The following is a 14,107-nucleotide window of genomic DNA, read 5'->3' on the forward strand; positions in this document are numbered from 1 at the left end:
AGAATTCCACTCTAGCCCAGGCTGACCTGGAATTCACTATGTAGTTTCAGGGTGGCCTCAAACTCAAGATGATCCTCCTACCTCTGCCTCCCGAGTGCTGGGATTAAAGGCATGTGCCACCACGCCCAGTGTTTGGTTTCTAAAGTCAAGTGTGGTAGCACACATTTGTAATACCAGCACCAGTGAAGTACAGACAGAGCCGTGAGCTTTACTGGTTAGTCAGTGCTGCCTTCTGGACAAGTTCCAGGTCAATGAGAGACCCCATCTCCAAAAAGAAAGACAGTGAGTGCCTGAGGAAAACCACCTGAGGTTGTCTTCTGGCCTCTATACACATATCTCATACTCCCACCAACACATACCACCCACCCTGCCCATGATACCCTCCAAGTGTGAACCTAAATAAACTGCTTCTTGTTATGAACTTGGTCATTGCAGCAAGGAATTGTGTCACTTCAAGGAGAAAAGTAACTGAAACAGAAAACTGGCAATGAGGAGTGGGACTGTTGCTAAGAGGAAGACGGAACAGTTTGGTGCTTCAAGTTAGAGAATCTCTACATTATAAGCAGACCTTAAGGGGCCATTCTTAAGAGAGTCTGGAAAACCAAAATGCCAGGGGAACTGGAGACAGTAACGCTGAGTTCATGGGGTTTCAGAGGGGAACAAGGACTCTCAAATAATGGGCTACAGATTACTCAGATTAATTTCTGCTGAACAGTCTGTGCTCTGCCCATATCCTGAAAACATAAGTGAAGCTGATTTCAAAAGCCATGCACTGGGGCTCAGAGGATGGCTCAGTGGATAAAGCACTTGCTGCACAAGCATGAAGAACAGAGTCTGGGGCTGGAGAGATGGCTCAGTGGTTAAAGGTACTTGCTTGCAAAGCCTACTGGCGTGGGTCCAATTCTCCAGTTCCTATGTAAAGCCAGATGCACAAAGCTTTGCATGTGTCTAGAGTTCATGTGTACTGGCAAGAGACCCTGGCATGCCCATTCTCTTTAACTCTCTCCAACAAACAAACCAACCAAAAACTTACAAAACTGGCAGCTGGGTGTGGTGGCACACGCCTTTAATCCCAGCACTCAGGAAACAGAGGTAAGAGGATCGCTCTGAGTTCAAGGCCACCATGAGAACCTCCCCATAGTGAATTCCAGGTCAGCCTGAGCTAGATAGAGTGAGACCCTACCTCAAAAAAAAAAAAAAATTAAAGAAAAATAAAAACTTGCATTCAGGGGCTAGAGAGATGGCTTACCAGTTAAGGTGCTTTCCTGCAAAGCCAAAGGACCCACATTTGATTTCCCAAGACTCTTGTAAACCAGATGCACAAGGTGCCGCATCCACTTGGAGCTCATTTGCAGTGGCGGGAGGCCCTGGTGTGCCTCCTTCCCTCCCTCTTTCAAATAATTGAAAATATCATTTTAATAAAATGGCATTCAGATTCTGAATATTCATGTAAATGCCAGGTAGATAGATAACGAGGGCTAGAAAGAGGGCTCAACAGTTGAGGCACTTGCCAGCAAAGCCAAAGGACCCAGGTTCAGTTATCCAGTACCCACATAAAGCCAGATGCACAAGGTGGCCCATGGGTCTGAAGTTCAATTCTGGTGGCTAGAGGCCCTGACACACCCATTCTCTCCCTCTTTCTATCTGCCTCTTTCTCTCAAATAAATAAATAGATAAAATATTTTAAAAGACATATAATGGAAGACAGAAAAACATGAAAAATGTATGATTTGACAAGGAAAGGAGCATAAGTGAGTTTAAGCTACAAATGAGGTAGGTGTAGAAAAGGCAGGTGTAACTGCTAAAGATTAGCGTATCAAGGAGAACGCTCGCCCTGTGCACTTCACAGTGCCTTAATGCAAGCAAGAACTCGCGTGTCTAAGGTTCCAGCCTGTGAAAATGTCAATTCATCCAAGACTGTCCCTTTAGTGTTTCCAACTCAAAAACAGCCTTCGGGAAAGTGTTTTCCCAGGTTCAGATGGCAAAGGGACATAGGCAACTACCACTGTGGGTGGGCATGGCAGATGGCACCTCAGGCAAGCCTGGGAACATGGAATCATGCAAAATCAAAAGCGCATGGCGTCACAGTGAGTGGTGCAATGGTTCCCAAAAGCCACTGAAGCCAGGTGATGTGGGGCAAGGTCAGGTTTCCCTCAGTGATTCCCTAGGAAGACAGTCCATGAGCTGTGAAGGTATGAGTTGCACTGGAGAATGCAGAAGATGCTAGAGATGTAAGGATCATGAACATCCAAGAAAGAAAGCCGCACGCATGGAATGTAGCCTGCCAAGAGAGGAGCTATGTGTGATGCAGGGACCCGAGTTGAAAGGGGGAGGGAGGCTATGCAAGGCCACTGAAGCCAGGAGGAGGGCATCCTGGCCCAGAGACAGCACCCTGAGCTGCAGGACTGGGTGTTCACCTGCTGGACTTCGACCCTGCTTTGGACCAGTCATTCCATGCTGAGCGTCCATTCCTCTTTTGGAATAGAATGCTTACTCTGTACCACTGTGCATTGAAGGTAACATTTTTATTTTATAAGTTTGTCATGATTCTTAGAAGAGAGTTTGAACTTCAAGCTTTTGAACAATGTTAGGCTTTAGAGCCATGTACAGATGAACTAAGAGCATTTTGCACTAAAAGATGTTAATGAGCTTTTGAAGACCAGAGGAGCAATGTTATGATTTAAAAGTGATATGGTGGGGGGGGAGAGACAGTCAGACAGTCAGTTTTCCAGAGTCTAACTTTGCCTCAAAACACTGCTAAGATATCTGGGTAAGATGGCTGCATAGGATGCACACCAAACCAGCCCAGGGAGGGATTTATGCAAAGCCACAGCAAAATGCACTTTTCTTCCCAAAAGTGAAGGTGTGTGTATAGGTTTTTATCGGCCACAGCGGAGATGCAGGAGCGACCAAGATCCACCAGAAAAGAGGAAAGCAGCAAGAATCCCACTGAGGGGCTTGCGGCCCAGCACACCTGCCCAGCCCAGTGCCAAGCTACAGGAGCAAAGACCAAACGAGGGGATTTTCCAACCTCATCAGCCTCCTACCAAAGTCAAGAAACTTGAAGGGGAGATTGCAGGGACCAGCTGAAGGAGAAACAAGCAGGACCAGCTGAGCAGTTCTAGTACAACTCCACGCGTCCAGCACTCTCCCAGCCCCCAACTATCAGGCTCATGCGCCTCCAGAGAACGTATTCAGTCCCCCACAGTAGGCATACAGCAGAGCTGATCAGAACACCAGGTCCACAGCATAACACAGAGGGATCGAGGTGGGCACTCGGGATAGGTGAGATTGGAAGCCACTCCAAAAGGTAACAAGGCCAACTGACAAAAAAAGCAGGTACACAGGCCTGCACTGGAAGTGCTAATCTCTTTCCACGCCAGGGCAGGTTATGGGTTACATATTCGTGGGTAGCTTTACCACTCTCAAGTAAGCTGTGTTTGGGGATTGTTGCCTTTGACGCTTTCAGATTAATAGGGCCTTTGTCTTTTTCTTCTGTCATTATTGGAGGAAGGGTCTGACTCAGACCAAGGCTGACCTGGAAACCATTTCAGAACAGAAATCTCAGCCTCCCAGCTGACAGAATTAAGGATGTAGAGCAGCACACACCCTTAGGGATTTTGGCTTTATAAGGTCATCTGTTTATTTCAATGCTCACACTTGCATATTCTGTGCTGGTTGTTACTGAATATGTATAGTGCTCAGCTGAATTTTAGAATTTTGCCAGTAAATTCCTCTACCCAGCCCATTAGAATACGTGAATAGCAGAAAACTCAATAGCTACACTTGGCACTTAAACTCCCACTCTGGAGGTTCATCAAGTTGGACTTCCAAGTCTAAGTGAACTGCAGATAATTAGAAAGCTAAAGCATCAAATTAACTCAGGATGCAAAACTGGCTACATTATAATACAAGAAATACAAAGAATCAAGACAATATAATCCCACCAAAAATTATAAATTCACCAGAAATGACCCCAATGCAATGGTTTTAGATGAAATGCCTGACAAAGATTTCAAAACAAAGATTTTATCTATACTCAAAGAAATCAAATAAGAAAACAAAACTCCTGAAGGAATTCCAAGAGAACATAGGAAATCAGCTTAATGAAATAAGGAGGTTATTACAAAACATCAGTAAGGAAATAGAAATACTGAAGAAAAACCAGGCAGAAATTCTAGCACTGAAAAACATTGTAAAATAAAAAACACAGTGGAAAGTCTCACCGGTAGAATGGATGAAGGAGAGACCAAAATATCTAAACTACAAGACCAGGTGGCAGATCTAATACAGTCCAACAAAGAGAAAGACGAGCTAATAGGAAGGTATGAATGGGAATTTCAAGATATCCGGGACACTATGAAAAGAGCAACCATTAAGAATACAGGGTAGCTGGGCGCGGTGGTACATGCCTTTTATCCAAGCACTTGGGAGGGAGAGGTAGATGCAGGAAAGGCATTTGACAAAATCCAACATCCCTTCATTGTAAAAATCCTACAGGGACTGGGAATAGAAGGAACATGTTTCCACATACTAAAAGCTATCTATAACAAATCTACAGTCAGCATAATGCTAAATGGGGAACAACCTGAAGCTTTTCCACTAAATTCAGGAACAAGACAAGGGTGTCCACTGTCCCCAATTTTATTTAATATATTATGGGAAGTCTTAGCTATAGTAGTAAGGCAAGAGACACTCATAAAAGATATACAAATTGGAAAGGAAGAGATCAAATTATCATGATTTACAGATGATATGATTCTATACATAAAGGACCCTAAAGACTCTACCAGCAAACTGTTAGAGCTGATAAACACTATTAACAAATCAGTCGTCTTCCAATATACTAACAACAAACATTTGGAGGATGAAATCAGGGAATCTCTCCTATTCACAAATGCTTCAAAATAAATAAATAAATACATACATACAGACAGACAGACAGACAGACAGGCAGGCATGGTGGTGCACACCTTTCTTTAATCCCAGCACTCAGGAGGCAGAGCTAGGAGGATCACCGCGAGTTTGAGGCCACCCTGAGACTATATACTGAATTCCAGGTCAGCCTGGGCTACAGAGTGAGACCCTATCTTGAAAAAACAAAAATAAATAAAAGAATAAATAAATAAAGTACCTTGGAATAAACCTACCCAAGGAAGTGAAGGAACCTCTACAATGAGAACTTTAAAACACTCAAGCAAGAAATTGTAGAAGACACTAGGAAATGGGAAAAAATCCCTTGTTCTTGGATTGTAAGAATCAATATTGTGAAAATATCAATCTTACCAAATGCAATCCACACACTTAATGCTATCCCCATTAAAGTTCCAATGGTTCTGAGTGTGGTGGTGCATGCCTTTAGCCTAACACTAGGGAGGCAGATGCAGGAGGATCACCATGAGTTTGAGGCCAGCCTGAGACTACATAGTGAATTCCAGGTCAGCCTGGACTATAGTGAAACCCTACCTCCAATAAATAAATAAATAAAATAAGATTCCAATGGCATTCTTCATGGAAATACAAAAACAATCCTAAAATTCATTTGGAAGCATAAAAAAACTAGAATAGTCAAAATAATTTTGAGCAACACTTGGAGGTATCACCACACCCAATTTTAAGCTATATGAGGAAGAAGAGGGTAAGGGAAGGGGTTGGGGACACAAATCTGGACCCAAATGGCAATGGTACCATAAAATTCTACATCCTAAAAGACAGATCAAATGTTTGAACCTCCACCAGGCCCTTAGAGGGAACACCTGAGTCACAAGGCCCTGGAGAAGTATGATGAAGACTGACCATAATCTTCTCCTATTTCTGTTTCGTGCATGCTCTCTCTCCCCCTCTTCTCTCTCACCTATCTATCTCTTTAATAATACTTATCTTTTTCTTCCCTCTCTTCTTGAGTGCTGACCTGTAACTCCCAGTACTAGCTCTTGATCAGAGACCTACAAAGTTTCTCAAAAGAAGACAGATTTCTGTCAGAGTACTTGATGACCCACCAAAGATTAGTGGTTAAGACCCTGCTGCTGAAGACACCATATGCTGTTGGCATGTAACAAGGAGTGACATGGCTGGAAGCTGGCAGAGAGTCAGTCCCCAGACAGCATACCTAGTGCCAGAAGGTGCTACACTGACCAACATCTGTCTAAGCAACTCATGGTCTAACCTACTTAGCAGCAAACAACTTGATGTGATGCTCACACAAGTGCAATAAGTGGCACACAGCCAGGGTAGGAAACCAACTGCTCTTGACCTGGCTAACTGACCTGCTCAGTGGAAGGAAACCACAGCTGGAGCTGGGAAACAAGTCAGAACCATATCCAAAAATGAGCCCACTCTCCATTATCAAGCTTTGAACAATCATGGGCTAGAAGAGGGCCTACACCTATTAAATTCTTTCTAAAAATTAATGATTATCCCATTTATTTTGTGCTAACTTTACTCTCTGTCAGAGAATCTGCTTCTCTTTTTCAGATAGATGCAGATCCTAAGGAGAGAACCACCCCCATCATACCTCAAAAGGGTCCCAGCTGAAACTAAGAATAATTAGGGAAACAAGCAAAAGTGTTTTTTTCTTTGTGAATCTGGTAGCAACATAAAGGTAAAGGAGATAGACACAGAGAACAATCAACTCCTGCCAAACCAGATATCTGAAACCTAGAGGCTCCCAAGACCTCACCACTGAAGGAGGCCTAAAATGGACCCAACATGGCTCAGGGAAATTTGTGGAAGAGGGGGTGGAAAGAATGTCAGAGCCACACGTTGGGTCATGATACAGAGAGACATTTCCTCCTACCCATAACTGATGGCTAACCCCACAATGCACAACCCATATACCCCAACAAGAAGGGTCCCTGTGGAGGGGGAAGGGCAGGGAGGAGGCTGACAATGGTACCAACTTGACTATATTCACTGAGCACAAAACTAATTAAAAAAAAAAGCCATAGTAACAAAATCAGCACTGGCCCAAAGACAGACACATAGATCAATGGAACAGAAGAGAAGATGCAGATGTTAATCCAGGAAGCTACAGCCATCTGATTTTTGACAAAAATACTCTTTGGAGAAAAGTCACAGATTCTTCAACAAGTGGTGCTGGAAAATCTGGATATCTATATGCAGAAGGATGAAAACAGATCCTTGTCTTTTGCCATGCACAAGAATCCAGTCCAAATGGACCAGGGACCTTAATAACAGACCTAAAACTCTGAAACTGCTAGAGGAAAAGGTAGAAAAATCCCATCAACATATTGGCATAGGCATACATAGGCATCTGTAAATGATGACAATTTGATCTCTTCCTTTCCAATTTGTATCTCAAGAAATGAAACCACTAATCCACCACTGGGATCTCATGAAATTACAAAGCTTTTGTAAAGGACACTGTCAATAGAACAAAGAGATAGCCTGGATGGGAGAAAATCTTTGCCAACTATACATCTGACAGAGGATTAATATCCAAGAATATACAAAGAACTCAAAAAACAAAGTAAGAAATCAAACAACCTAATTTAAAAATGGGGTATGGAACTAGAGTAAAAAAGTATCTTAAATCCTTAGCCATCAGGGGAATGCAACTTAAAACTACTTTGAGAGTCCATCTCACTACTGTAAGAATGGCTATCATTAAGAAAACAAATGGGGGGCTGGAGAGATGGCTTAGCGGTTAAGCGCTTGCCTGTGAAGCCTAAGGACCCCGGTTTGAGGCTTGGTTCCCCAGGTCCCACGTTAGCCAGATGCACAAGGGGGCACACGTGTCTGGAGTTTGTCTGCAGAGGCTGGAAGCCCTGGCGCACCCATTCTCTCTCTCCCCCTCTATCTGTCTTTCTCTCTGTGTCTGTCGCTCTCAAATAAATAAAAAAGAAAAAAAGAAAAAAAAAAGAAAGAATAGCTTCCATTCTTCTTTAAAAAAAAAAAAAGAAAGAAAACAAATGGGGGCTGAGGAAATGGCTTAGCAGTTAAGGCGTTTGCCTGCGAAGCCTAAGGACCCCAGTTCAATTCCCTAGGAACCCAGGTAAGCCAGATGCACAAGGGGTCCATGTGTCCGGAGTCTGCAGTGGCTGGAGGCCCTGGCATGCCCATTCTCTTTCTCTCTGCCTCTTCCTGTCTCTGTCTCTCAAATAAATAAATAAAAATATTTTTTAAAAAAGAAGAAGAGAATAGAGGAAGCCAGGCATGGTGGCACACTCCTTTAATCCCAACACTCAGAAGGCAGAGGTATGAGGATCGCTGTGAGTTTGAGGCCAGCCTGAGACTTCATAATGAATTCCAGGTAAGCCTGGGCTAAGAAAACCTACCTATTAAACCAAAACAAAAAGTTCAGTTTGAGACCAGCCTGGGCTACATGAAATCTAGTCTCAAGAAAAGAAAAGGGGGGGGGAGGGAATGGTGGGACTGGAGATATGGCTTAATGGTTAAGTGCTTGCCTGTGAAGCCTAAGGACCCCAGCTCAAGGCTGGATTCCCCAGTACCCACATAAGCCAGATGCATAAGGCGGCACATATATCTGGGGTTCGTTTGCAGTGGCTGGAGGCCTTGATGCACCTATTCTCTCTCTCTTTCTCTGTCCTTCTTAAATAAATAAATAAACAAAATTTAAAAATTGGCAATAAATGTTGGTGAGGATACAGAAAAGGGAAACCCTTCTACACTGTTGGTGGGAATGTAGTCTGGTACATCCACTGTGGAAATCAGTGTGGAGGTTCTTGAGACAGCTAAAAATAGATTTACCATATAATCCAGCTATGCAAAGTGACATATGCATTTAGAATTCATTTGTAGTGGCTGAAGGCCCTGGCGTACCCAGTATCTCTCAGTCAATGAGTTTGTCTGTCCAAATAAATTAAAAGATTTATTTTAAAGTTTTTTTTTTTCCCATCTGTCTTATCCAGAACTCTAGAACATGCAGAGTTAACGCCAACAGGAAACACAAGAATAGATAGTAAGCCCAGTTCACTCATACTTTCAGTTCAGTAAAGAATTTTAAGGGCCAGGCGCTTTTGGTTTATTAGAAATCAAATTTTACGGATACAGAGTAGAAAAATATAGCTTCAGCATGAAACATCAAGCCTACCAGTAACTTTTAAAGCTTAGTACTCAATTTATTAGGAGTCTAATATTTCCCAGCCTTCAAAAATATGAATGTAAATTATTCCCAAGGATCAGTCAGTCCCTAAGGATCCATGTGAATTAATGACTTCAGTCTGCCACTGTCAATCTTTCTGGTTGCGCAGAATATGAGTAACTAACAAAGTTCTATGGGGAACAACTGTTTTTATGCACATATTTTGCTACATAAATGATGTAAAGAAAAGGCTAACAAATTATATGCTTGATGCTAAGCGTAAAATAATAATGAAGGACAAAGAACATTCTGAGAGCTATCTGGCAGGATCAGTTCAAACACAACCCACTTTGAAGAATTCAAATTAAGAGCCTGAAAAGAGTCGCATCTGGGTCTTTTCAATTATCATCATTATCATTAGAATGCTCCTTCTAATTCTTTTTCTTTAAACAAGCTCCAGACACATGCACCACCTTGTATATCTGGCTTATGTGGGTTTGTGGGGAATCGAACCTGGGTCCTCAGTCTTCTCATGCAAGTGCCCTAACCACGAAGCCATCTCCTGATGTAGTCATTTGCTTTTCCACATTCTAAATTATGAAGTCTAAAATCTCAGCCCCAAACAGCATCAACTTATAAAAAAAAAAAGATCTAAAGCTACTATAAAATATTAACTCCTTATTCCTGAGAATTCACTGTGCAAAGTAATAATAAAACTAAGTACCAATTTATACTTTCTTGATTAACCAGTAGACATTTTTGATTTCTTTAATCTTGTCAATAATAATGAAGTTATAATTTCCCTCTTCATCCCCATTCTATGTTGCCTTTTAAATTTATACTGACTTACAACAAATAGAAAGCAAAAAACAACTGCTGAGAAACCTAACTTTACAGGCAGATAATACTAAAAAAAAGTATTATCTTCAAAAGTACAGTTGTAAAAATACCCAGGGAGCCCCACTTAGCTCCCCTTCACTTACCTTTCCAATTCAGCTATCTTCTTATCTTTGTCATTCTTTTCGATTTCCACCTCTTTCAAGATTTCCAAGAGACGATCAACTTCTGCCTGGGATTTGCTGGAATCATCTTTGTACCTGGCAATCTCTCTTTCCAACTGCTGTATTCGGTCACTCATTTCTGGACTGGCTCTGGCTTCCAATGTTGCCTCATGTGCCTACAGAAAGAAATGTCCAAAGTCTATCCAGATAAATCCACAGAGGCAATTGGTAAATCTTGGCCTAAAGAACTATTTATACTCCAATGTCAATAGCTAGTTATCAAATACATAACGGTTAATCTTCAATTCAAAAGGGCATTTATCTGCTTAAATATTAAATAGAAAAAAATCAGTAATCAACAAATATTTCCCTTAAGTTACAAATGGACTCAGGGCTTTGTCCTGTTGTTGCTTTTTTCTGAAGTAGGGTCTCATTCTAGCCTAGGATGACCTGGAACTCACTCTGTGACTTAAGCTGGCCATAGACTCACTGTGAGTATTCTACCTAAGCCTCATGAAAGTCAAGTGTGAACTGCCATACCCAGCTAGATTCAAGTATAAAAATATCTCTGGCTGGGCGTGGTGGCGTACGCCTTTAATCCCAGCACTCGGGAGGCAGAGGTAGGAGGATCACTGTGAGTTCAAGGCCACCCTGAGACTCCATAGTGAATTCCAGGTCAGCCTGGACCAGAGTGAGACCCTACCTCGAAAAACAAACAAACAAACAAAAAAATATCTCTGAACATGTACTATTAGGCCAAAATCATCATAAACCAATTAATACTTCAAACTGCAGTGATGAATGAAAATAAAGCATTAGTGTTATCAGTCTTACCAAGGTAGTTCAAGAGGCCACTCTAGAGTCATGAACAATGATATAAACACTACAATTGTAATACTGTGAAACTAGACCTAAGAAAATGTCTACTTTCATATGTACAATCTCTTAAATCAAATTTCAAAATTTTAAGGTAACAAGGGACAAATAAATAATCAGAAATCAAGAACCACACTAAAAATTAAGAAATGTTATATAGGATTGTATCATTAAAAAGCACCTAATAATGTCAATTCATTAAAAAATATAATAAAGAATTTGGGCTGGAGAGATGGTTCAGTAGTGAAAGGTGCTTGCCTGCAGAGTGTGACGACCTGGGTTTGATTCTCAGTACCCATGAGAAGCCAGATGCACAAAGTGGTACATATGCCCAGAGACTGATTGCAGCCCCAGGAGGCCCTGATATACCCGAACTCATCCTCTCTGTCTCTATCTCAAATGAATGAATGAATTAAGAAACAAAAAATTTGTATAATTTTAAATTAGTTTTCAAGTCATGACTTATCTTTCTAAATATTCTAAGACTTATTTTATTTATTTGAGAGAGAAAGAGGGGGAGAAAGACAGAATGGGTGTGCCAGGACCTCCAGCCACTGCAAATGAACTCCAGACACATGCACCACCTTGTCTGGTTTATATGAGTCCTGGGGAATCGAACCTGGGTTCTTAAGACTTCACAGGCCAGTGCCTTAACCACTAAGCCAGCTCTCCAGCCCATCAATTTTTTTGTCAAGGTCAGGTCTCTCTCTAGCCACAGCTCACCTGGAACTCACGCTGTAGTCCCAGGATGGCCTTGAACTCACAGAGCTCCTCCTACTTCTGCCTTGTGAGTACTGGTATTAAAGGCATGCACTACACACCTGGCATGAATTACTTTATGTATGTATGTATGTATGTATGTATGTATGTATGTATAATTATATATGGGGCTAGAGAGATGGTTTAGCAGTTATGGCGCCTTCCAGCAAAGCTAAAGGATCCAGGTTCGATTCCCCAGGACCCATGTAAGCCAGATGCATAAGGTGGTGCATGCGTCTGGAGTTTGTTTGCAGTGGCTGAAAGCCTTGGTGTACCCATTCTTTCTATCAGCCTCTTTCTCTCTCTCCCTCTCAAATAAAGAAATATGACTCACTCCCTCCCTCCTTCCCTTCCTCTCTCTCTCTCTCTCTATATATATATATGTGTATATATATATATACATATATTCATATGCATATTAATACTTGGCAAAACTAAATTAAGGGGGAAGGGTTTATTCTGGCTCCGGGCTTAGAGAGATCTATCTGGTGGGAACATGGCGGCTGGGGCTCCATCCACTGCCGTGGACCTGGAGCAAACAGCATGAGGCGCAACCTGTTGGAGGCTGAAAGGAAGCAGAAAACTCAGCTAGAAGGATGGCCTGTCTAAAACCCGAAGACCACCCCTAGTGACCTACTTCTGCCAGCCAGTCCTCACTGCTTGGAGGTTCTACAACCTTGGCTAGGAAATGGCTTACAACTCAAGCTGGAGTAACAGAGCTTGATTCCCAGACCCAAGAACAAAGCAAGTAGTAGCGGTGGGCTTCGGTAATTCCTACATGCTGATACTGAAAGCAAGACGGGAGATGGAGAAAGGAGGAATTTCTTAGAAGCGTGTGGTAAGCACAGCACTCCTGCCTCAAATGAAGTAGACAGGCAAGGACTGACCCAAAAAATTGTTCTCTAACCCCACACATGTGCCATGTCTGTTTCTCTCTCTCTACCCCCCTCACCCTTATACACAAATAAGCAAAAAATAAATTTTGTTTTTAAGTGTTAAAGAAAATAAAGGTTTTACAGCATAACCAAACAGTATCACTGGCTGGGGACCAAGTGGTCAAAAACATAAGCCTGTAGGGGAACATTGTACACTGAAAACCATGGCTAAAGACACATCTGGTCTCGGAATGCACAGGCACTCATGTACATGTATCTCCTTCCTGGCCCCCATCACACCCACACACACCGATCTTAAAGCCTCAGTCCAGGCTAGGGAGATGCCTGCAGAGCCTGCAGATCCAGGTTCAATTCCCCAATACTCACAGTAAAGCCAGAACCACAGAGTAACATGCGGATCTATAATTTGTTTGCAGTGGCAAGAGGCAATGGCACACCCATGCTCACTCTCGTGTGTGCGCTCTCCCTCTCCCTACCCCCATCTGTCTCTCTTTATGTCTCTGTCTAATCAGATAGACAGACAGACAGACAGATAGATACTATTTTTAAAAAGAAGACAACGGCGACAACTTTTAGGTTGTTCCCCATGCTGTTCACTAGCTTCTGGGAAGTTCTCCTGCCTCCACCTCCCTTCTTGTTTGGTGCACTGAGATTCCCGAAGCCCACCACAGCCTCTGGTTTGTCCATAGGTTCTGGGAATCTAAACTAAAGCACTCAAAGTTGTGTGAAAAGCAAGTTACCCACTAAGGACGGGAGACTCTAATGAACAGAGTGGGCTAACAACCTGTACTCTTGAGGGCTTATACTTCCAGGCACATAAACACCTCAAGGATTATCTGCAGCGTTTAAAGCAAAGCAAGAAAACAGAAATGTCTTCTCTAACCTTTTTCAACTGTGATTCCATGTTCAGACATTCCTCCTTCTTTTGCTCCAGAGCGATCTCCAGAGTCTTGAGCCGCGAGTCCTTTTTCAGTCCTGAAGAAGCCAAGGAAGAAGCGTGTTCTTTCAAATCCAAGAGTGAGGTCTGAAAACAAGACGCAGCTTGAATAAACGCAAAACGCAACAAAACATTTGTTAAATCTTTTAATTTTTTTTATTTTCAAGGCGAAAGAGAGAGTGAGTATGTACGGGAGTGCCAGGGCTTCTTGCCAATGCAAACAACATCCAAATGCATGTGCCACTTTGTGTATCTGGCTTTATGTGTGTGCTATGGGATTAAACCCATGCCAACATGGTTTGTAAGCAAGTGCCTTTAACTGTTGAGCCATCTCCTTAGTCCCTAGATTTAATTGATTTTTTTTTTTTTGGGGGGGGGGGCTTTAAGGTAGGGTTTCACTCTAGCTCAGGCTGATCTGAATTTCATTATGTAGTCTCAGGGTGGCCTCTAACTAATGCCAATTCTCCTACCTCAGCCTCCCAAGTCCTGGGATTAAAGGAGTATGCCACCACACCCAGCTTTTTCTGTCTGGTTTTTTTTTTTTTTTAAAGGTAGGGTCTCACTCTACCCCAGG

At 42.4% G+C, this 14,107-nt stretch overlaps 1 protein-coding gene across 6 annotated transcripts in view; it reads right to left on the reverse strand.

Annotated features, from left to right (window-relative positions):
• Positions 1 to 14,107, reverse strand: part of Erc1 (ELKS/RAB6-interacting/CAST family member 1) — a 346,919-nt gene that overhangs the window by 213,121 nt on the left and 119,691 nt on the right. For all 6 annotated transcript variants that reach the window (XM_045137240.1, XM_045137238.1, XM_045137236.1 and 3 more), the window contains 2 exons: positions 13,480 to 13,620; positions 10,048 to 10,241 (listed from right to left, as the gene is read on the reverse strand). In XM_045137240.1, coding sequence (XP_044993175.1) covers positions 10,048 to 10,241; positions 13,480 to 13,620 — 335 coding nt within the window. The remainder of the gene's footprint in view (positions 1 to 10,047; positions 10,242 to 13,479; positions 13,621 to 14,107) is intronic.

Source organism: Jaculus jaculus, chromosome 18 (genome assembly GCF_020740685.1).
Source record: "Jaculus jaculus isolate mJacJac1 chromosome 18, mJacJac1.mat.Y.cur, whole genome shotgun sequence".
Classification (NCBI taxonomy): Eukaryota; Metazoa; Chordata; class Mammalia; order Rodentia; family Dipodidae; genus Jaculus; species Jaculus jaculus.